Below are 22,092 nucleotides of genomic sequence, written 5' to 3' on the forward strand. Positions count from 1 at the left end.
TCCTGATTCACAGCTGTGAAGGCTCTGGGAGAATTGACCTGCCCCTTCACTTAGGCATGGTCCTTAACAATTCCCCAGTTTTTTGTTTTACAGGAAGGTGTTTATTTTCCCAATGTGAAATTTGTAGTGATCTCCCTGTAGAGGCTCAAACATCCCTATTGTTATAATGGGACGACAAGTCTTTCTTTAAGGACCCCTCATTCTAATTTAGAGTAGGAGAAAATCCAATCCAATCTGGATTAACACTTGAAGGTAAATAGAATCCCCGATGTTCCCAAGGTCGAGTTGCAGTCAGGACCTCAAATGTGGGACCCACTACTTTCTGTTTGGCTGCTGCCCGGGTTTTATCCTGCCACCTTTTCAGCTCCAGAACAGAAGGAATGAGCCCAAAAGCTGTGAATGAGAGTGGGGAAAGGAGGCAGCCTGGGGAGAGGAGATGTCAGAGCGCAACAGCCTGGTGGGAGGGAATTCAGGTGGAATATGAGCCCTTGGGGTGGAGTTTGGAAGCCTGGGAGGAGTCCGGGGCGGACGTTGGGCCTCTCCAGTGGTGAAGACATTTCACGTGATGGAGGGCGGGGTTTGGGGCGGGGAAGCAGCTCAGGGCCTGACTTCCTGCTCTTGGGCGTCCTAGAAGGAGACAGCTTATTTTGGGAAGTCTCAGGGGCTGGCTAATGTGGGAACTCTTGTACCCAGGAGAAATCTCGAGAGAGCTGGCTGGAAACTGGAACTTCTGGACCTAAGATCTCTCTGCCTCCGCCAAGCCAGCTCCGTGGGTGCAGGACCCAGGTAGGTCCGTCCACCTCCCGGCACATGTACCCCTCCCACCTGCCTAGAACTAGAGAACTTTGAAGGGGGGGGAAGGTGGAGAGCTAGTAACATGGTAACCTTCCTCTCGGAATTCAAGAGGAAACAATGTATGCATCACAAAGGAGTTAGAAGCCTTGTGAATATGTAAGAAACCTTGGGGATGGAAGGATGGCTCTGGATGGAGGCACCAGGGGAAGCTGGGGAAGCCGGAGATCTAGCTCCGGGCAGGGAGTTGGGCAGGTGATGTTTGAGGGCACCTCTGAGCTTTTGCTACTTGCCTTTGTCTTTGCTATTGGGGAATCGTCTGACCTTCCGCAGCACCAGGAACGTGCTGCTCTACCAGACTCGGCTATCGGACCAGCCCTCCCTTTCCAGCTCCCCCTCTCCCCCTTTGCCATCCCTGTTTTTTATACTTCCAGTACTTCACAAACGTCGGAGGTTACTATCTCCGGATTTATCACCGATTCACATTTTCCCAATTTCAGATCTTACCCACCAGGGCCCAGGAGTCCCGCCTTGTTCCTGGATTCCGGTTAGAAACGTGGTGCTTCTGTCTTCCGACTTAGGCCCCTGAGAGATTCAAGGTTCTGCCTGCCCTGAGGACCCTCTCTGGACGCGGGCCCCCAAAACTCCTGCCTGGCTCCGTCTCTCTCCCCCCAATTCCCCAGGCTCTTGGGCTGCTGCCGATCAAACCCCAGGCCATGGCTCCCTTTAGGGTTGCCAAGCTTAGTTCTATCAGAGGGTCCCAGACAACCTCCCCAGCTCCTAGGAAGACCTGAGGGCACAGTCATGCTGCTTTCCGGATCTGTGTCCCCCCCTGAAGCCTTCTGCCCCTGCAGTGTCTCTGACCCCCTCACCCTGAGCTGTGTCAGAATTTCTCTCTCCCAGATCTTACCTGGGCTCTCCTTTCCTCCTGCTTCCCTGCCCCCTCTTTTAAAGCCCTCAAACATCACCTGCCCCCTTCCCTCCCCCTGGCTAGATCTCCAGCTTCCCAGCTTCCCCTGGTGCCTCCATCCAGAGCCATCCTCCATCCCCAAGGTTTCTTACATATTCACAAGGCTTCTAACTCCTTTGTGATGCATACATTGTTTCCTCTTGAATTCCCAGAGAAAGGTTACAATGTTACCAGCTCTCCACCCTCCCTCCCCCCTTTCTCAGTTTTACTTCTTCCTCTTGCCCAGTTTTTATAATTGTTTCCTTTTAGTTTTCCTGCCCCGTCACACACATTTTAGTCCCAACCTTTGAAATTACTTACAGTTTATACTGATGACATTTTCTTATATAGAAGTAAATAGTTGTAAATGAGGGCTTTGTGTGAGGGATGAGGAAGCCCTTTACCCAAAATGACCACTCAGAGATCACTCAGTAAAAGGCAGAAAAGTTGTTTATTAAAAACCTCTGGAGGATGAGCCGTCCCATCGCGAGATAAGAAAGAGAAAGTTTGTGGTAGGAGGAGGGCTAAAGAATAGTAAAGACACAGCTTTTATACAAGAGATGACATCACAGGTAAGAGAGCACTGAGAAGGGGAGGGGGAGGCATCTAATTGGTTGTTGCTATCCAGAGAGATTGGAATGGAAGGTTTTTCAGGAAATCTGATATCAAGAAACAGAAAATCAGGCCTTCAGGCTTCATCAAGCAGACAGTGGTCCAGCTAATAGACTAAATATAGATAAATATCAAGTACCAGTAAATGTCATCAGTTCAAATTAAGCAAATCTGTTTTTAGCTGGCCAAGGCTCAAGTAAATATGAGCCTGCACATATTATACAGGTCATAGGGAAAATACAGAAAAAGAATTCATACATTCCTGTAAGTTCTTCACCTTATCTCTCTCTATTCCTTATCTCCACTTGGAATGAGTCTTTAACGTTTTCCTTTCTTCTGGATCTTTTATATTAAATTTTCCATTGAGTTCTGCTCTTTTTGTTACAAATACACGAAAGTTTTTCAGTTTGTCAAATATCTATTTTCCCCCTCGTTCCATATTATGGTCCATATTTCTGGGTAAATAATTGAAGATGCAAGTCCAATTCTTTTCTTCTTTGAAATTTAATGTAACCAAATGGTCTTTTAGAGTTGAAGCTGCTGGTTTTGTGAAATCCTGGCTGTTTCTGCAGTGTTGAAGTCTGTCTTCTTTTCTGGTTGGATTGCAGTATTTTCTCCTTAATCTGGAATTTTGAAATTTTGCTGTGATATTCTTGTAAGATTTTTCCTGTGATCTCTTCAGTTGATGAACAGTAGATTTTCTTCTTTCCCCTTTACCTGCTTGTTGTAGAACTTGAGGGCAATTTTCTTTCATAAATTTTTGAAATATTGTATCCAGATTCTTCTTTAAAAAACAACTTTTAGATAGTCTAACAATTCTTATATTGCCTCACTTTGATCTGTTCTCTACTTTTCCTGAGATGTTTCAGTTTCTTTTCTATATTTTCTAGTTTAATTATTTTTTGGTGTCTCATAATGTCACTCGATTCCTCTTTAATTCTGTTTTTCAAAAACTTTTTTTTTACCTCTTTCAAATTGATTAACTTTCTTTTCATAATTTCTTGGATTGCTGTCATTTCTCCTGCTAATATTTCCTTAATCTCTTGATTTTTGAATTCCTTTTTATGTCCTTGCAGGAACTCCTTTCGGGCTTGTTGTGTACCTTTGATGTTACCTTTTGGGATAGGAATGGTTTGTTTTTTAACCTCACTATTTTCTGGATATTAACCGTGATCTTCTTTTATAGCAAAGTAGCTATTGTGAGGTTCTTTTTTCTCTGCTTATTCATCTGGAATTTTCCTTTGGTTTTATTTTATTTTTAGCAGCTTATAACAATGATTGTTATTACTGTCAGGTTTGCTTTCTGAGCTCTGGGTCATGCTGCCTTAACCCTCAGCTCCTCCTTACTGTTATGTTCTGAATTCTGTTCAGGGGCTCAACCTTAGCAGCAGTTCTCACCTAAGTTACAGGTAGGATTCTTCAACTTCTGTCCCGGAAATGTTTTTGCTCCCTAAAGTACTTTCCCAGCAAGTGTTCATTCCTCCTTTTTCACAGCCACAGCCCAGCTTATTATCTGGCCAGCACTGGTAGCCCTTTTGTTTGTGCAAAACCTTTTTAATTCAATATAATAAAAATTATCCATTTTGTATTTGATAATATCATCTAGATCTTCTTTGGCCAGAAATGCCTTTTTTCTCCCCAGATCTGAGAGGCAGATTATCCCTTGTTCTCCTAATTTGTTTGTAGTATCATCCACTATATCTGAATCAAGAACTCATACTGACCTTATCTCCATGTAGAGTATTAGATCTTGGTCAATGCCTGGTTTCTGCAATGCTCAAAAACAATACGGCATTAAAGAATTTCTTAATAGGACCTAATCTGAGATGTGACATCTAGTCTAACTTCTAACCAGATGTAAATTTTGTCTACAAAGTCTCTGAAAACTGCCCCTGCAGCCTTTTCTTGAAGTTGTGCAGTGAAGGGACCCCTCCACCTGTCAAGGCAACCCCTCCCTTGTTGGTCTAGCTCTGGACTTTAGAAAGGTCTTATCAAGCATAAATTGGCCCTCCTTGTTCCTAATGCTGCCTGGTATAAGAAATTTATCCTTATACTTCCTTCCTTTGGTCCCTCAAATTCCAGCTCAGTTAGTAGGAAAAGAAGGGAAAGGGATAATCTATACATACTTACTATATGGCAGTACTGTACTAAGTATATACATATTTTCTCATTTGAGCCTCACAACATACCTGTGACTTTAGTCCTATCGTTTTCCCTATTAATAATTGGGGAAACTGAGGCACGCATATATGAAGTAATGTGTCCTGGGACACACAGCTAGTAACAGTATGAGAATGGATTTGAAATCAACCTTTCTTGAGTCCAGTCTCAGGATTCTTAGCATGGCAAGACCAACTGGCTCTAATTTCTAATGGTGGAATTGTTTAATTTAAAATAAATATGGAATGAAGGGGGATCATGCAATTTTCAGGTGTTTGCTATCACAAAGGGACACTTTAAACATCCCATCCAAACAACTGATTCTCCTTCCATCTTATATTCACTGACCATTCTCTTTCTCAAGCCCATTTTTCAATGGGTTTATCGAATAACATGAAAATCATACTGTAGAAAGGCTTCTAGGAAGGAATCTAAGAAGTTTATGTTGATGATGATGTTTTATTCTTTTTTTTTATTATTATACCTTTTATTTATTTATCCAGAACATATGCATGGGTAGTTTTTCAACACTGACCCTTGCAACCACTTCTGTTCCAACTTTTCCTTTCCTTCCCTCCACTTTCTCCCCTAGATGGCAGTCTCATACGTGTTAAACATGTTAAAATATACATTAAATACAATATGTGTGTACATATTTGTACAGTTCTCTTGTTGCACAAAAAAAAATTGGATCTAGAAAGGTAAAAATAACCTGGGAAGAAATACAAAAATGCAAGCAGTCCACACTCATTTCCCAGCGTTCTTTCCCTGGGTGTAGCTGGGTCTGTTCAGATGATGTTTTATTCTTCTAGAGGACCACAGATAAAAGGGAGATGTCTTGATTTGTGTTTGAATGGGATGTAAGTGTAGTGCTCTGCCAAGTCCTGTGGCCAGATAAAAGTCCTGTATCCTTCCTCCAACAAAACATCTGGTGATGGAAGCATGGGGGAGGAGGAGCTCATGGGACATAAGATGAGCAGCCTGGTGGGTTGGTGACCAGGTGAAATATGTGTCCCTAGGGTGGAGTTTGGAAGCCTGGGGGGAGTCTAGGGCTGGAGAAGAGCCTTTCCAATGGCCATTGGCCATGTGATGATGGTCAGGGCTGGGGGAGAGGAGGTGGACAGCATTCAGAGGTCATCACCCTGGATGATTTCGGGAGTGAAGTCCCACCCTCCAGGTTTCAAGGATTGGGCTGCTTGGGGCTCTTGAGCCTCAGAGACTTTCCTGCAATAGATTAATGGGACACAGGAAGGGTTGGGATCTCTGGGCATTCTCTTGGATCTGCCATTTTCTATTTATTGCAAACCTTCCCTGCTGGGGTAGAACCCAGGTAGGTATGAGCCAGGGTTCCTCACAACTCCTGGCTTCTGCTGGCTGCCCTTGCATAAGCATTCACACTTCTTATCTGCTCTGATGGCCAGTGGCCTCCCCTTCTGTCAAAACAATTTCCTTCCAGGTCTGGCTACTTGATGAATTCTTGGGCCCTACCTCTTTTTCAGGTTCCCAAACACTTCACAAATATCCAGTGTTGCCCTCTTCCTCAAGCTTATCATTGGGTCATATTTGCTCAAAGGCAGGCTTCCCCATAGTAACCCCCAGGAGTCTCACTTTGAGCTCCCCTTCTGGACCCGGATGTCCTAGCTCTGCTTCCAGTTCCTGTTTGGGGAATCGATTGTGGGTCTTCAGACATGATTTTATATGAGGTTCCACAGACTCTGCCTTTCTGCCCCTAGGAACCCTCTTTGGTTGCAGGAACTGAAGCTGTTTCCTGGGCCAACTTCTCTGGACCCACAGATCTTGGGCTCCTTCCCAGGCATGTGGCTCACTGTTAACACATTCCCTTTCAGGATTTTAAGCTTAAAATCTATCCAAGAGTCTTAGGAACCTTCCCCCATCTTCTGCTTAAATTTCAGGACTAGCCATCCTGTTTTTCCTGATTCAACTACTCACCTAAATCACTTCTGGACACTTAAATTTCTTCTTTTGTACCCAGGCTTCCCAGCTCCCTGCCTCTTCCCTTACCATAGATTCTGGGAGCTGAAATTCAGAGACTAGATTGTTTCCCAGCCTTAGGTTTTTTATGATTTTTCCCTGGGGGCTCCATCTCAGAGTTCTTACCTCCTTACTGGATCCCTCAGTCAGTTTATTGTCTAGATAATATGTCTATTGGGAAGAAGGGATGCTGGGAAGACCGAGTGTCACTGGCAGGGAGATTTCTGACTCAGGGTACATTGAGGTTCTACACACTCTCATCCCATCTGGAGCCTTAAATCCTTCTAGCCTCTTGGGTCTGTAGGAAGGTGGGGGAGAAGAAGGTGACAGAACAATAGGAGTAAGAGAAGGTGAGCTCATTTTCAAGTTTATGCCATCCCACTACAGTCATCATATTCCCTGTCCCTTCTATCTTGTAAAGTCCTGGTTGTCCCTATGGCCAATAGCCCTGGGACTTTTCCCTCCCAGACTTGTTATTTTTGACTGGGTAAAAGAGAACATTCTTGGCTTCATTCTTTTCCAGGTTTTAATCCTCTGTAGGCATTGGCTTCTTCAGACCAAGAGCTTAGCTTAAGGTCAAGGGCTCCCTTGCTTCCAGAGTCATCTCCAGTCGTCCTGATCTATATCTGGCCACTGGAGCCAGGGGGCTCTGGAGGAGGAGGTGAGGCTGGTGACTTTGCACCTCACCACCCTCTTTTCCCCTGACCCAATTCAATTAACTAACTGCCCAATCTTGGCTTGGCAGGGAACACTGGGCCTTGGTTGTTGATCTGTGCTGGTCCTTTGTTCCCCTTTTATCCAAGTGAGACAGATCTTTCCTGCTGTCTTTCTAAATTATCTAAGGCTGTAAAATTTTCTCACCATCCTTTTGTAGGTCCTGTCACTCCACTCTTAATCGAAAGTTATTTCCTAGGAAACTGGAGAGAGTTCAGGCAATATCCTGCCTTTTCTCTCCCATCTTGACTCCACCATTTTCATTTTTCAACCTGCCTCTTCTTTCATCCTCCCTCCCCCTGTTTGTTGGGGTCTCTGCTCTAAGAGCAGGGTCAGGGGCTTAGTAACTCCCCTGGAACCTCACCCTCTGTAATTTCCTGTAGGCTAGCCCCCTGTCCAGGAAAAGAAGGAAACAATATCTGTGCAGATATAATCATCCCACACACACACAGCCTGCAGAAGACCAAGGCCTATCCCAAGCAGGGAGCCTGGAGCCAGAGGAAATGGCCCCTGAGAGCTGCAGACCCCCACCCCAGGTGAGTGTATTCTGCCCACATATGTGGCCAGCACCAGCCCACGAGGCCATTTTCATGGATCTGGAGAATGGTTGGTGAGGCTGACCATCTCTCTTATCTGTGGATCCTTTACAAAAATGGGCAGGAAAGTGAATGCAGTAAGAACAACACTGCCCTCTGCTATGTTTTGGACTGATTCACTGTCCTTTTGGCATCTTGAGCACTAACTCCCTTTCTCCAGTTGCTGCCCCCATAGGTTTGTTTAAATATTCCCTCAATATAGGTCACTGACAAGGGTGATTCATTAGTATCTACCCTGTGGGTATCATGTCTTTGCTTTAGTCCAGCACCATTTCCCCATTACACTCATACTGATACACACAAACACACACACACACACACACACACACACACCCCTTCTCACTTCTTTCTATGTCCTATGGCCAAGCTCCCTCCTCTAGCAATTGACTTTCCTGGAAACTCTTGACCCTGTTTTTTGGAGCACAACCCTGGAAGCTTCCCCAGCTCTTGTCCTTTCCCTGACTGGGAGCAGAACAGAAACAGTCCCCCTGCAGTTACTGTTCAATTCCAGTTGCCTCAAGCCACATAGATCTTCCCAAATCTCTCTGAATGCCTTCTCTTTGCGATTTTTGCTGTTATTATTGTAATTTTATTTTATTTTTTTCCCCCTGAAGTATTTAGGGTTCAGTAACTTTGCCCAGGGTCACATACGTAGGAAATACTAAGTATCTTAGGTCAGATTTGAACTCAGGTTCTCCTGACTTCAGGGCCAGTGCTCTACCTACTGCCCCATCTAGCAACCCTTAGTATAATTTCTTTTAACCTTAAATACAAAATAAGAGAAGAAAAAAAATTTCAGGTAATCAGCAGAACATAAGAGCAGATTCCATAAAACAAACCTACATAATAAATGCTACCCATGATTCAGGAGCTGTCCAGCATTTCTTTGCTTCCTGGTAGGTTTTCTTTTATTCCATTTTATTTTCTTTATTTCCTGAGACTTCTCAGCTGCAATTAGGTACTTCTAGAATAACTCCATCATACTCAGCTCATACTTAGCCTTTCTCTCCCTTTACCATTGCTTCAGTCAAAACAACAGGCATTTAAAAAGGGAAGAGGCTTTGTTCGAATATATAGGACGTGCAAAGAAGGAAAAATCAGTCCCTGCCCTCAAGAAACTTCCATTCTAACATGGAAGACAACATGTCAGCAGCTGTGTCCACACCAGCTGTGTACAGTATAGGTCACAGGCCTTTGCATGACTGTGCTTCCAAGTGTTCTCATAAAGGATGCGATCTTTGGTTAAATCCCTTCTCTCTGCTTCAGTTTGCTTTTGTAAATTGATGACCATTGGGCCAGATCCATTAAGAAGTGTGTGATTCTGAAATTTGAAACACAAAATTGCTTCTGAATCCTGCAAGGGCTGTCACCTTTGGGCAGATCCCTCTTCCATGCTTCAGGTCTTTTCTCTAAATTGAGGAGCACTGGATTAGGTCAGTTATGAAGCTTGCTTCATCTCTTAAGTTCTCTGGGTGTTGGTGTTTTAGGGGTTGGTGACCTTCAAAGATGTGGCTGTGGACTTCAGCCCGGAGGAATGGGGTCTGTTGGATCCAGATCAGAAAGAGCTGCACAAGGAGGTCATGCTGGAGAATGCCGAAAACTTGCTCTCCCTGGGTAAGGAGCGCTTCCCTTGGAACTCTGGAACTACCATCAAAAGGAGTGTCACCATCCCCTCCCTAAGGTGTAGAGTTTCAGGCTTTTGTCAGTTCTTAGAAAGGCCCAAGGGCTGCCTCCTGTTGCTAAGAGACAGGATCCTCCTGCTGCCTGGTTCTTCTGTGAATGGTGTTTGCATTGTAGGATGGGAACCCAGCACTTGTGTCTGCAAACCTTCTGGAAACTGGTCCTGCCCCCTTTCCCTGAATATGGGATAGGAGAAGGAATCCTCTTCCTCTTGGGATATTTTTTGTTTGTTTGTTTGTTTTTTCGATATCCTTTTGGGTAAAAAAATTACATTTTTACCTTACTCCCCCTGGTGTAGCTCATAAATTCCCAGCACAGCACTGGGTCCTTGTTCTTTCTTCATACATCCCCCAAAGACCTGTACAGATACAAGGAGAGAAAGGGAAAGGAGGAAGTCTTTCCCTACATTTGCTTAGATCCAGGCCTAGTGCTTAGTCCTTCATGCACATTATTTCATCTTATTCCCACCACTGTGTTTTGGGCAGCATCTTTATCCCCATTTTACAGGTCTGGAGGCTAAAGCAAAAACATGAAATTACTTGCCTAGAGTCACATAGCCAGGATGTGTCTAAATCCAAATTTGAACTCGGGGCTTCCTGACTGCAGGCCTGGTGCTCCCTTCTCTGTGCTACCAGCTGCTTCTAAGTCCAGAAAATGGAAGCTGTGGGATTTGACCATCCTGCTGTGAAGGAGGCAGCAAAATCAGGATCTTCTGATTCCAGATTTCTTGCTGACCTCCTTTCCCCTCTTCCCCTGGCAATAAGCAACCTGAAAACCATGTTTGAGTTGTCATTGGAACCACCCAGTGGGTCTTGCACCTCGACCCTATTGCAATGAGAAATAATGACAAGTTTCAAGGCTCACACCCACTATCTTTCCCCTCTCCAGGACTTCCAGTTCCCAGAGAAGATCTCATCTCCCATGTGGAAAGAGGAGGCCTGAGGAACTCCTCTACTGGTGAGTGAGTTGGAGGCGAGGTGCAGGCTGCTATCCCGGGAGGTTTCTTCATGTGGTGGGTCCGGGGACTGGGTAACTAGCTTGGAATCCCATTTCAGACTCTTGTGATAGGATAGAGAAGTGAGTACTTCTCTGAATCTCTGAACCTCAGTCTCTTCATTTGTAAAATGAAGGGGTTGGACTCCATGGCCTTTCAGTTCCCTTCTAATGAAGAATCAATGATCCAAGTGGAAGTCTTTGTTAGAAATTAGGGATCATCCAACTATCTGTAACCAAAGAAAGAGGGCTCAGGATGTTTAATATGGCTTTTTCTCAGGGCTTCCTTAAGCCAAAAGGCATTTATTTGTACTTTTTTGATATTTATTTAAAACTAAAAACAAAATAGAAAAAGACAGAAAAGAACAATTTTGAAAAATATTTTATATTTAGCAGAACATAAGGGAGGATTCAAAATTGTTAGAATTCTTACAAGGTGCTAAGTCCCTGGAATTAATAGGCAATAATTATCTAATTTAGTATGGTACTTAATAGTTCTCTAGTTCAGATTTCACACTTTAGAGTTCACACTTTTAAGAGCATATATAAGGAGGAGCCCACTAAAAGACTACCCTGAAGAAGACAATAAAGGATTTGGACTTTAACAGCTGGCTGCATTTGAGGTTATTATTACTCTGAACTGATAGGAAGGCTGCCTCCAGAAGCCCCTTAAGAAATCTGCTCCCAGAGAACGATTATATTTTAGAGAAGAGAACGTTACATTTTGGCTCCCAAATGTGAGACAGACATGATCGTGATCCAGTGGAAAAGTCTCCTTGACCCAGAAATTAGGCTGAGTACAACAAGGAAATTTTGTTAAAGAGCTAAAATAATATTTCAACTAAAATGGGACAGATCTTTAGAAAACAGCCTGCTTTTCCTCTTCAAGGAAAGTCTTTAGATAGCATTGTCAGACTTCTGGAAAGCCAAGATTTGATTATAATTTGGGAACAGATCACTGAACTTTTAGAAACTATACACACCTCCTTGGATCTCTAAGGCAAAAGAATTGAATCCAAATGAGTGGAAATTAGTAGGAGAGCAACTAGGTGAATACTACAATTCCAATCCAAACTCAATTTCCAAAAATACACTTAATACATATAATTTAATCCAACTAGCTTTAAGAAATTATATAAGTGTTAGAATGAGGAAAAAGAAGAAAGAGCAGGAGGGGGAGGTGCCAACTAAACTAGGTGAAAAGGATGAAGAATGAGATAAGAATTCACAGCAGGAGAAATTAGATCATTCTCAATTCCCTGACCTACTTCCCTCAATTAACCCTACATGGCTGGAGGGAGAAGGAGGAGGGGGAGAGGCAGTGACACAAACAGAACCACCTCTGAAGCAGCCTATGACAGATTAGAAAAAGCATTAGTTAAGGCAAAAAATGAAGCACAGGATTGAAGAGATTGATTCTTCAGGTCAAAAAAGAAGATACACAGAAATGTAAATTAAGAAAACTCTGAGATACCACTATACACCTATCAGATTGGCCAGAATGACAAGGAAAGATAATGCAGAATGTTGGAGGGGATGTGGGAAAACAGGGACACTGATACATTGTTGGTGGAATTGTGAATACATCCAGCCATTCTGGAGAGCAATTTGGAACTATGCCTATAAGTTATCAAACTGTGCATGCCCTTTGATCCAGCAGTGTCTCTACTGGGCTTATACCCCAAAGAGATACTAAAAAAGGGAAAGGGACCTGTATGTGCCAAAATGTTTGTGGCAGCCCTGTTTGTAGTGGCCAGAAGCTGGAAAATGAATGGATGCCCATCAATTGGAGAATGGTTGAGTAAATTGTGGTATATGAATGTTATGGAATATTATTGTTCTGTAAGAAATGACCAGCAGGACGAATACAGAGAGGATTGGCAAGACCTACATGAACTGATGCTGAGCGAAATGAGCAGAACCAGGAAATCATTATATACCTGAACAACGATACTGTATGAGGATGTATTCTGATGGAAGTGGATTTCTTCAACAAAGACAAGATCTAACTTAGTTTCAATTGATCAAGGATGGACAGAAGCAGCTACACCCAAAGAAAGAACACTAGGAAATGAATGTAAACTGCATTTTTGTTCTTCTTCCCAGGTTATTTATACCTTCTAAATCCTATTCTCCCTGAGCAACAAGAAAACTGTTCGGTTCTGCACACATATATTGTATCCAAGATGTACTGTAATCTATTTAACATGTATAGGACTGCTTGACATCTTGGGGAGAGGGTGGAGGGAGGGAAGGGAACAGAAGTGAGTGCAAGGGATAATGTTGTAAAAAATTACCCTGGCATGGGTTCTGTCAATAAAAAGTTATTTAATTAAAAAAAAAAAAAGAAGAAGAAGAAGATATACTCCTTTTGATCTGGAAAAAATTAAGGATTTGAAAATGGTTGCATTCTTTATGGGGCTACATCATCTTATGTTAAGATGTTACTAGATAGTTTGGCTTGTGAAATCTTAACCCTGAGTGATTGGAAATCCATAGCAAGGACATGTTTAGAGCCTGGACAAAACTTTTTGTGGCTTTTGGAGAATCATGAAATATGTAGGATTCAAGCCAGATGGAATAGGCAAACAGAATTAATGTATAAATCACTTTTGACCAACTAGCAGGTGAAGGTCAGTGTGGAGAGAATTCAGGACAGATTAATTGTCCCATAAGAGTGTATGAGCAAATTTCTAAGACTGCAATAAAAGCTTGGGTTTTTCTCCCAGAAAAAGATGAAGATAAAGCCTTCACAAAAAATAGAACAAGGTCCCAATGAACCCTTTGCGGATTTTGTGGGATGTTTGCAAACAGCTGTCACAAGAACCATTGGAGAAAATGCAGCTACAGAAATAATGACCAAACATCTGGTGAAGGAAAATGCTAATGAGATTTGCAGAAGAATTATATGGGGACTACGCAAAGATGCTCCTTTAGAGGAGATCATAAGACGCTTTGCCACAGTGGGCATAAATGCTTATTATACCCAGATTGTGATGAACATGGGAAGACAGGGTCCCTCTTGGCAAGGGACTTTTAGGGAGAGTCGTCGATGTTTTCAGTGTGGGAAAGTTGGACATCTGAGAGCTCAGTGTAGGCAAAGAGATAGTGAGAGGAGAGGGTGAGAGAATAAAACCCAAAACCCCATGTCCAAAATGCCACAAGGCCTTCCACTGGGCCTCTGAATGTAGATTGACCCAGGGAAATGAGACGCGAGGCCCAGCCCCAAGATATCATTCAAAAGCCAGGCTGGCATGATGGCAGCTGAGTTTACACCAGAGAGTCTTTAGAAGGTCAGGACTCTGATGTGATTAGTCAGCCAAAAAGCAAACAGATAGCAGAAAGGGATTACAGTTGGGGAGAATACAGGCTTTTTAAACCAGAAGGGCAGTGTCCAGTGCAAATGGCTCCAATGTAATTGCCAGGTGATGAGGAGAGATCTAGAAAATGGTAAAATAGAAGGGACTAGATAGGTTAACTGCCTGGGAGAGAGGATTTGATTGTATTTCTAGAGATGGAGAAGGAAACAGATGGTGGCAATGAGCACCTGGAGAGAGACAGAAAAGGAAAATAACCTCAAAACAAAGGAGAAGATCTAAGAAATTTCTGAAAGAGCATGGCTTGATAATGAGACTGTATCAGGACTTGAAAACCATCAGGAATCATTGGATTCCTTGAGAAGAAAAATTGTTGATGAGAGTATTACAGGACTTCAAAACTTGCAGGAATTATTGGATTCCTGGCATATGAACTAATGGACAATAGATTGATTTTGGACCATTTCTAGGACTTATGGGCATGTGTAATTCGTCATGTTGATTCATGTCATTTGTTACATTACTACTAGCCTGTGTTATATTGCTATGTGCTTATGTAATTTATGTAATTATGTGTAATATCTCCATAATGATGGATTAGTGTAAACCTGTTTCAAGTGAGCCCTTCAGAAACCTCGATAATCTGATTTGATTTCCTATTTCCTTTGTTGTTTTCATCTCCCTTCCTGAGATGTCAGGGAGGGTGTGACCATTTTCTTTTTATGGTGTTTCTACCCTTTTTGAGCAGTCAGGAAGGTGTGATCACCTTTGTTTTAGGGGTTCTCCCCTCCTTGAGAAGTCAGGGAGGTCATGGCCACCTATGTTCTAAATCAAAAGAAAGCGGGAAATGTTAGAATCCTTAAAAGGTGCTAAGTAAATGGAATTGAGGAGATAGTGATTAAATCTAGTTTGGCATTGATTTAATCCTACAACAATAATGGTTTCCTAGTGATATAATGATTGGTGTGTACTCAGTGTGGGATATATAAGGAGGAGGTCTTAGGACCAGGAAGGACAAGCCCACTAGAACAGAAGCCCACTAGAAGCTCTGAGCCTTATCCAGGATTCAGTCGAAGAGATTCACAAGCCAAAGAAGGCAGCTTAAACTCTCAGAACCAAGGAGAGAGATAGGCCTCTATTAAAGCTAACCGGGCCCCAGGAAAAGAGACAAGACTGAAGGAGACAATAAATGATTTGGACTTTAATCCCTGGCTACACTTGTGATTACTAAACTGAAATGAAGGCTGCCTCCAGAAGCTCTCTAAGAAACCTGCTCCATTACAATTTAGAAAGAATATTACAGAATGGATTGCTTGATAAACTGTTAACAGAACCAGGTTCCAAAATGTTCTCATCTGGCTAAAAGGTTGGGCCAAATCTCAAGATGGAAGTAGGCATTTTTCAACCTGAAGGAAAAGAGGGCCTTTTCTCTGTTTGATGAGAGTGGAGTTGGAAGGAAGGAACAGAAAGAGGGCTTCTGATACTGATTTAGAGTAAGTGGGGTGCTTCAGAGCTCATCTCTAAAATTAATCAGACTGGTTGCAATACAATTCATCAAGTATTTATCATTTTTATTAGATGCAAACTATTTGCCAGTCAGCTACTTTGACAAAGTCACATGACTTTGAAAGCCATTCTGGGTCCTTAAGGTGTAATATGAAAATAATAACTACTAACCTTCAAGAGATTTACATTTTTTTTTTGAGGATACCTTACTGAACCAGATGATTAAATACACTATGATTACAGAGAGAGGAAAGTACTACTAAATCGGAAGGGAAAGAGTACATTTTTATATTCCATCTACTATGTCAATACATGGTCCTAGTTTTTTTTTTTTTTTTTTTAACCAATATTATCTTATTTGACAAGGGAAGTCAGAAAGAATTTTTTGAATGGCAGTATAGAATTTGAGACCATAAGGAAGTCAGATTCTAGGAGCCAGATGTGAGGTGGCAATAGGTCTTAGGCTTAAATGCTTGTGTTGATTGTTGGAGTTGGTTGAAGTCATTAACTAGAGTTACATCAGAGTACATCTAGTAGGGTAGTTTTGCTGAATCATTAAAAATTTCAACAGGAGATTAAGTTGGTAAGCTAGAATCATAAAATGTAGGACTTTGAATTCCAAGATGAAATTTTTTTTTTTTTCTCAGAGGTTATAGGGAGTTATCTATGGTTCTTAACCAAGAGAATTTTATATGGAGTCAAGAGATAGACATGTTCAGATATTCTTTAGGATAATTACTTTGTTGATCTTTATCATCTTTCCCCAATAATATAATTACTCTTCTTTATATTTTTGTATTATACATATTTATATTTATTTTATACCCCTATAATGTTGCTCCATATATATTTTATATTCACTTTGTATATATATTCACAATACATTCATCTATAGTTAGATACATGTGTATAGAAATATAGATTAAACACATGTATTTTTGTTGCCTTCTTCTGTCTTAATTTTGAGAGGAACATTTTCATCTCTATTCATTTTCCATTGTGTATCATCCTATTTTTACTTAGAACCATTTTAAATGCCTATTTGTGGATGGATTGGCAGCTCTTAAATGCTGAGTTGGAAAGAAGAAAACAAGAATCTAAGGGACATTTAATATACTTTTCTATTCAACAAGCACCTATTAAGTGTCTCTCATTCAATTTGCCCATCATGCTAGTGTTGGAGACTAAAGCCAAAAAACAAAAGAGAGAGAAATCACAGTTCTTCTGAAGCTAATAATTTTTAAAGCCAATATATAAATCTCTATTTAAGAACTGACATCTCATATTATGATTTACATAGAAAGGATCAGCTGGATGGCAAAGTGGATCAATCATTAGTCTGAGTCTGGAGAATGTGAGTTTCAATCTGAATTCAGATACTTTATATTTCCTAGCTGTGTCTCCTAGATAAGCCACTTAACTCTTATTATCTTGCAAAAGAAAAAGTAAAAACTTAGATCTAAAGTTGAAGGGGACTTCAGAGGCTATTTAAGTCAATTTTATTTACAGATGAAATCTAGGAATATCAAGTAACATGTTCTGTAACACATAGGAAATATATTTCAGAGGCAGGATTTAAACCTAGTTTCTTTGACTTTAGAACAATAGCTCTTTCCATGGTACTATGCTCTCATAGGGAAAGACGGCCAGGAAAAGAGACATGCATGGTTCTGACTTCCTCAGCCTTTGGTGGAGACATGGTACCTATGGTATTGATGCTCCTATCCTTCCCTGACATTCTCTTTATCAAAGACCCCCAGGAACCAGTTGATCTCGATTCTCTCTCATGCATCCTGTCACAGGAATCTGAAATGACCAGAAAACATTTTGAGTCCGCTGTGCCAAGGATACTCACTGAAAAAAGGGATGAGCAGTATGGCTAGTCCCTTATTTCTTTATGTGTATATGGCAGTTCCCTCAATCAGATATTTGAGCTTCAGTGCTTGCAAGGGAGGGGAAAAAGAGGATACCTTACCTTTCAGGAGTAAACAACCCTGTTAACTCCATCTTTATTGCCTTCCATTTCTGATGTTACCAGGAACATTTCATGAAGAGCCCAGGCTATAGAGAACACAGCATTGTACACAGTGTAACTCTGGTCAGACATGGTGTCTAAATAGCCCAAAGGTACTGTTTCTAAAGAGGCATTTAATGAACAGATCCCTCCATCTCCCCCTTCATGTTTATATGCACATCCAAAAGCTGAATTCCAGAAATTTTTAAGGAAAATATCCCTGGGTGTTTGTCAGGGTGAATGGTTTCCAGATTGATTAAGGCACAAAGAACGAGATCATAAATTAGTTTACCTCTCAGAGGTGGAGGAAGAAGGAATTTGTGACCAAAGAAGAACTAGAGATCATTATTAATCACAAAATAGAAAATTTTGATTACATCAAATTAAAAAGCCTTTGTACAAACAAAACTAATGCAAACAAGATTAGAAGGGAAGCAATAAACGGGCAAAACATTTTTATAGACAAAGTTTCTGATAAAAGCCTCATTTCCAAAATATATACAGAATTGACTCTAATTTATAAGAAATCAAACCATTCTCCAATTGATAAATGGTCAAAGGATATGCACAGACAATTTTCGGATGAAGAAATAGAAAGTATTTCTAGCCATATGAAAAGGTGCTCTAAGTCATTATTAATCAGAGAAATGCAAAGTAAGACAATTCTGTGATATCACTACATACCTGTCAGGTTAGCTAAGATGACAGGAAAAAATAATGATGAATGTTGGAGGGGACGCGGGAAACTGGGACATTGATGCATTGTTGGTGGAGTTGTGAATGAATCCAATCATTCTGGAGAGCAATCTGAATTATGCCCAAAAAGTTATCAAACTTTGCATACCCTTTGATCCAGCAGTGCTTCTGCTGGGCTTATACCCCAAGGAGATACTAAAGAAGGGAAAGGGACCTGTATGTGCCAAAATGTTTGTGGCAGCCCTGTTTGTAGTGGCCAGAAACTGGAAAATGAATGGATGCCCATCAATTGGAGAATGGTTGAGTAAATTGTGGTATATGAATGTTATGGAATATTATTGTTCTGTAAGAAATGACCAGCAGGACGAATACAGAGAGGATTGGCAAGACCTACATGAACTGATGCTGAGCGAAATGAGCAGAACCAGGAAATCATTATATACCTGAACAACGATACTGTATGAGGATGTATTCTGATGGAAGTGGATTTCTTCAACAAAGACAAGATCTAACTTAGTTTCAATTGATCAAGGATGGACAGAAGCAGCTACACCCAAAGAAAGAACACTAGGAAATGAATGTAAACTGCATTTTTGTTCTTCTTCCCAGGTTATTTATACCTTCTAAATCCTATTCTCCTTGTGCAACAAGAGAACTGTTTGGTTCTGCACACATATGTTGTATCTAGGATATACTGTAACATTTAACATGTATAAGACTGCTTGCCATCTAGGGGAGGAGGGGGAGGGAGGGAGGGAGGAAAAAAGTCTGAACAGAAGTGAGTGCAAGGGATAATGTTGTAATAAATTACCCACGCATATGTTCTGTCAATAAAAAGTTATAATAACAAAAAAAAAATCTCCCACTTAAAAAAATGATTTTATTTTCAGCCAGCATTACAGGATATATTTATACTTGTATGTGTTTGTTTCTTTCAGATGCAGAGACATGGTTTGATATCAAGGAGATGAGTGCAAATCTGAACATGATCTCAATGGAAGACTTTTTTCAATATAGTGAATACAGGGTTGTTTTTCCTAACCATAAAAGAAACCACATTGGAGAGGAACATTGTGAATGGCATGCACACAAAAAAGCTTTAAGAAAGAGTTCCAGTGTTGCTAATGATAAGAATATACATCCTGAAGAGAAGACACCCGAGTGTCATGAATGTGATAAAGCTTTTCTTGTATCCTCTTCCCTTGCTAACCATCAGAGAATCCATGCTGGAGAGAAATCTTATGAATGTAAGAAACCTGGAAAGACTTTGAGAGAGCGATCTACTCCTGCTAAATATGAGAGAATTCACATGGAAAAACAATCTTACATATGTAATCAATGTGGAAAGAATTTCCAGTGTTATGCCAAATTGGCTCAACATCAGAGAATTCACACTGGAGAGAAGCCTTATAAATGTAAGGAATGTGGAAAAGCTTTCATACATCATCCCAGTCTTGCTAAACATCAGAGAATCCACACTGGAGAGAAGCCTTATAAATGTAATGAATGTGGAAAGGCTTTTACACGGAGTGACAATCTTCATGAACATCAGAGAATCCACACTGGAGAGAAGCCTTATGAATGCAATGACTGTGGAAAGGCTTTCACATATCACTCTTATCTTATTGCACATAAGAGAATCCACACTGGAGAGAAGCCTTATGAATGTAATGAATGTGGAAAGGCTTTCATACAGAGCTCCAGTCTTCATAAACATCAGAGAATCCACACTGGCGAGAAGCCTTATGAATGTAATGAATGTGGAAAGGCTTTCATACAGAGCTCCAGTCTTCGTAAACATCAGAGAATCCACACTGGCGAGAAGCCTTATGAATGTAATGAATGTGGAAAGGCTTTCATGGATCACTCCTACCTTGCTGTCCATCAAAAAATCCACACTGGAGAGAAGCCTTATGAATGTAATGAATGTGGAAAGGCTTTCACAAAGAGCTCTTACCTTGTAGCACATCAGAGAATCCACACTGGAGAGAAGCCTTATGAATGTAACGAATGTGGAAAGGCTTTCACAAGGCACTCCCATCTTGATGCACATAAGAGAATCCACACTGGAGAGAAACCTTATGAATGTAACGAATGTGGAAAGACTTTCACATATCACTCCAATCTTGCTGTCCATCAGAGAATCCACACTGGAGAGAAGCCTTATGATTGTAATGAATGTGGAAAGGCTTTCACAAATCGCTCCTACCTTGTAGTACATCAGAGAATCCACACTGGAGAAAAGCCTTACAAATGTAATGAATGTGGAAAGGCTTTTGTGGATCACTCCTACCTTGTAGTACATCAGAGAACCCACACTGGAAAGAAGCTTTATGAATGTAATGAATGTGGAAAGGCTTTCACAAGGCGCTCCTGCCTTGTAGTACATCAGAGAATCCATACTGGAGAGAAGCTTTATGAATGTAATGAATGTGGAAAGGTTTTCACACAGCTCAGCAATCTTACTTCCCATCAGAGAATCCACATTGGAGAGAAGCCTTATGAATGTAAAGAATGTGGAAAGGCTTTCACAAAGCGCTCCTCCCTTGTAGTACATCAGAGAATCCACACTGGGGATAAGCTTTATGAATGTAATGAATGTGGAAAGACTTACACAAAGCACTACTTCCTTGATGTACATCAGAGAATCCACACTGGAGAGAAGCCTTTTGAATGTAATGAATGTGGAAAAGCTTTCAGAAGGCGCTCCTCCCTTGTAATACATCAGAGAATCCACACTGGAGAGAAGCCTTACAAATGTAACCAATGTGGAAAGGCTTTCACAAAGCGCACCTACCTTGTAGCACATCAGAGAATCCACACTGGAGAGAAGCCTTATGAATGTAATGAATGTGGAAAGGCTTTCCTAGATCACTCCTACCTTGCTGTCCATCAGAGAATCCACACTGGAGAGAAGCCTTATGAATGTAATCAATGTGGAAAGGCTTTCATATATCATTCCCATCTTGCTGTCCATCAGAGAATACACACTGGAGAGAAGCCTTTTAAATGTAATGACTGTGGAAAGGCTTTCTCACGGCGCGAAAGTCTTGGTAAACATGTGAAAATCCACACTGGACAGAAACCTTCAGATAATGCTCAAATCTTGGATAGCAACAAAGAGTGCACATTAGAGAAAAACTTTTGAGTGTCTGAATCATGGTAAAGTTTTAATATATATTAGTCCCTGACTAGACATAGGATATTGCATACTCAATGTAAACCTCATTCATCTAATCCATGTGGAAAACCATTCAGGCTCACTTCATCCCTAAATTGCTTCCAGAAAATTCCTAGATTGAAATCAAGGATAAAGGCATAAAAATGAAGGACAGAGCTTGTTAATCAGGAGGGATTTTCTGCTTGGGAAGAAATCTCCTATGGACTTGACACAGGAACGTCTTTAGCCCAGATTCATCTCTAAGTTTACATTTGAGGATTTGGAGTAGAGGGAAGACTTAAAAATATGCTGAAGGAAGACATGCCCTTACCTAGAACATACGAATCACTATAAATCACAATATTCACAATGGAAAGAAACATTATACAAAATATTTGCAGAAAAGCTTTCACCTGGATCTCATCCTTTGTGTAGAAATCTTCCTGCAGATAAAACATGTGAATATAATAAATGAGGGGAGACCTCTTCCTATTAGCACAGATTTCATGAGACATTGCAATTTTATAACGCATATAAAGGTCAGAAAAAAGTTTTGAATTTTTCTTTGGAATCCCAAGATTGGTATCTAAAGAAGGGTCTTTATATTGGGGGGAACTAATTGTTTTAATCTCTTTGCTCTATCAATAATAATTCAGAGATTTTAAAATCTGATTTACATTTTTTATTACTTAATTTTCCTCTTCATTCTCTTGCTTATTCCTAAATTCTTTGGCTTTCCATCTATGTGATAAGTCATATGTTGCATATTCTAATTTTCTTTTAAAATATCTGTGGCTTAGGTCTCCATTTTGACCTTATTTTGCTAAATTATTTTGAGTGTGTTGGAGGGGATGTTTTCATAAATTTGATCCCCAGAAGAGTGCCATAGTTTAGGGCAAATTTCCAGAAAA

General features: G+C 41.0%; 1 protein-coding gene across 2 annotated transcripts; it reads left to right on the forward strand.

The window, feature by feature from the left end:
- The first annotated feature begins 475 nt into the window (after positions 1–475).
- On the forward strand, positions 476–21,731 carry LOC105750121 (zinc finger protein 420-like). 2 transcript variants are annotated; one of them, XM_031963985.1, is made up of 5 exons: positions 476–786; positions 7,603–7,755; positions 9,303–9,429; positions 10,384–10,452; positions 18,960–21,731. In XM_031963985.1, the coding sequence occupies exons 2-5, from the start codon at positions 7,723–7,725 to the stop codon at positions 21,167–21,169; spliced, it is 2,439 nt and encodes an 812-aa protein (XP_031819845.1). In that variant the 5' UTR covers positions 476–786; positions 7,603–7,722; the 3' UTR covers positions 21,170–21,731. The 2 variants fall into 2 exon arrangements, with proteins under 2 accessions (XP_031819845.1, XP_031819846.1); XM_031963986.1 differs by lacking the exon at positions 7,603–7,755.
- Positions 21,732–22,092: the final 361 nt, after the last annotated feature.

This window comes from Sarcophilus harrisii, chromosome 3, assembly GCF_902635505.1.
Source record: "Sarcophilus harrisii chromosome 3, mSarHar1.11, whole genome shotgun sequence".
NCBI lineage: Eukaryota > Metazoa > Chordata > Mammalia > Dasyuromorphia > Dasyuridae > Sarcophilus > Sarcophilus harrisii.

Excerpts from the sequence above, each read along its gene's own strand:
- LOC105750121 (XM_031963985.1), top strand. The coding sequence starts at position 7,723 with ATGGCCCCTGAGAGCTGCAGACCCCCACCCCAG. Across the intron at positions 7,756-9,302 it reads GCTGCAGACCCCCACCCCAG|GGGTTGGTGACCTTCAAAGA; the intron begins GTGAGTGTATTC and ends TTGGTGTTTTAG. Across the intron at positions 10,453-18,959 it reads CCTGAGGAACTCCTCTACTG|ATGCAGAGACATGGTTTGAT; the intron begins GTGAGTGAGTTG and ends TGTTTCTTTCAG.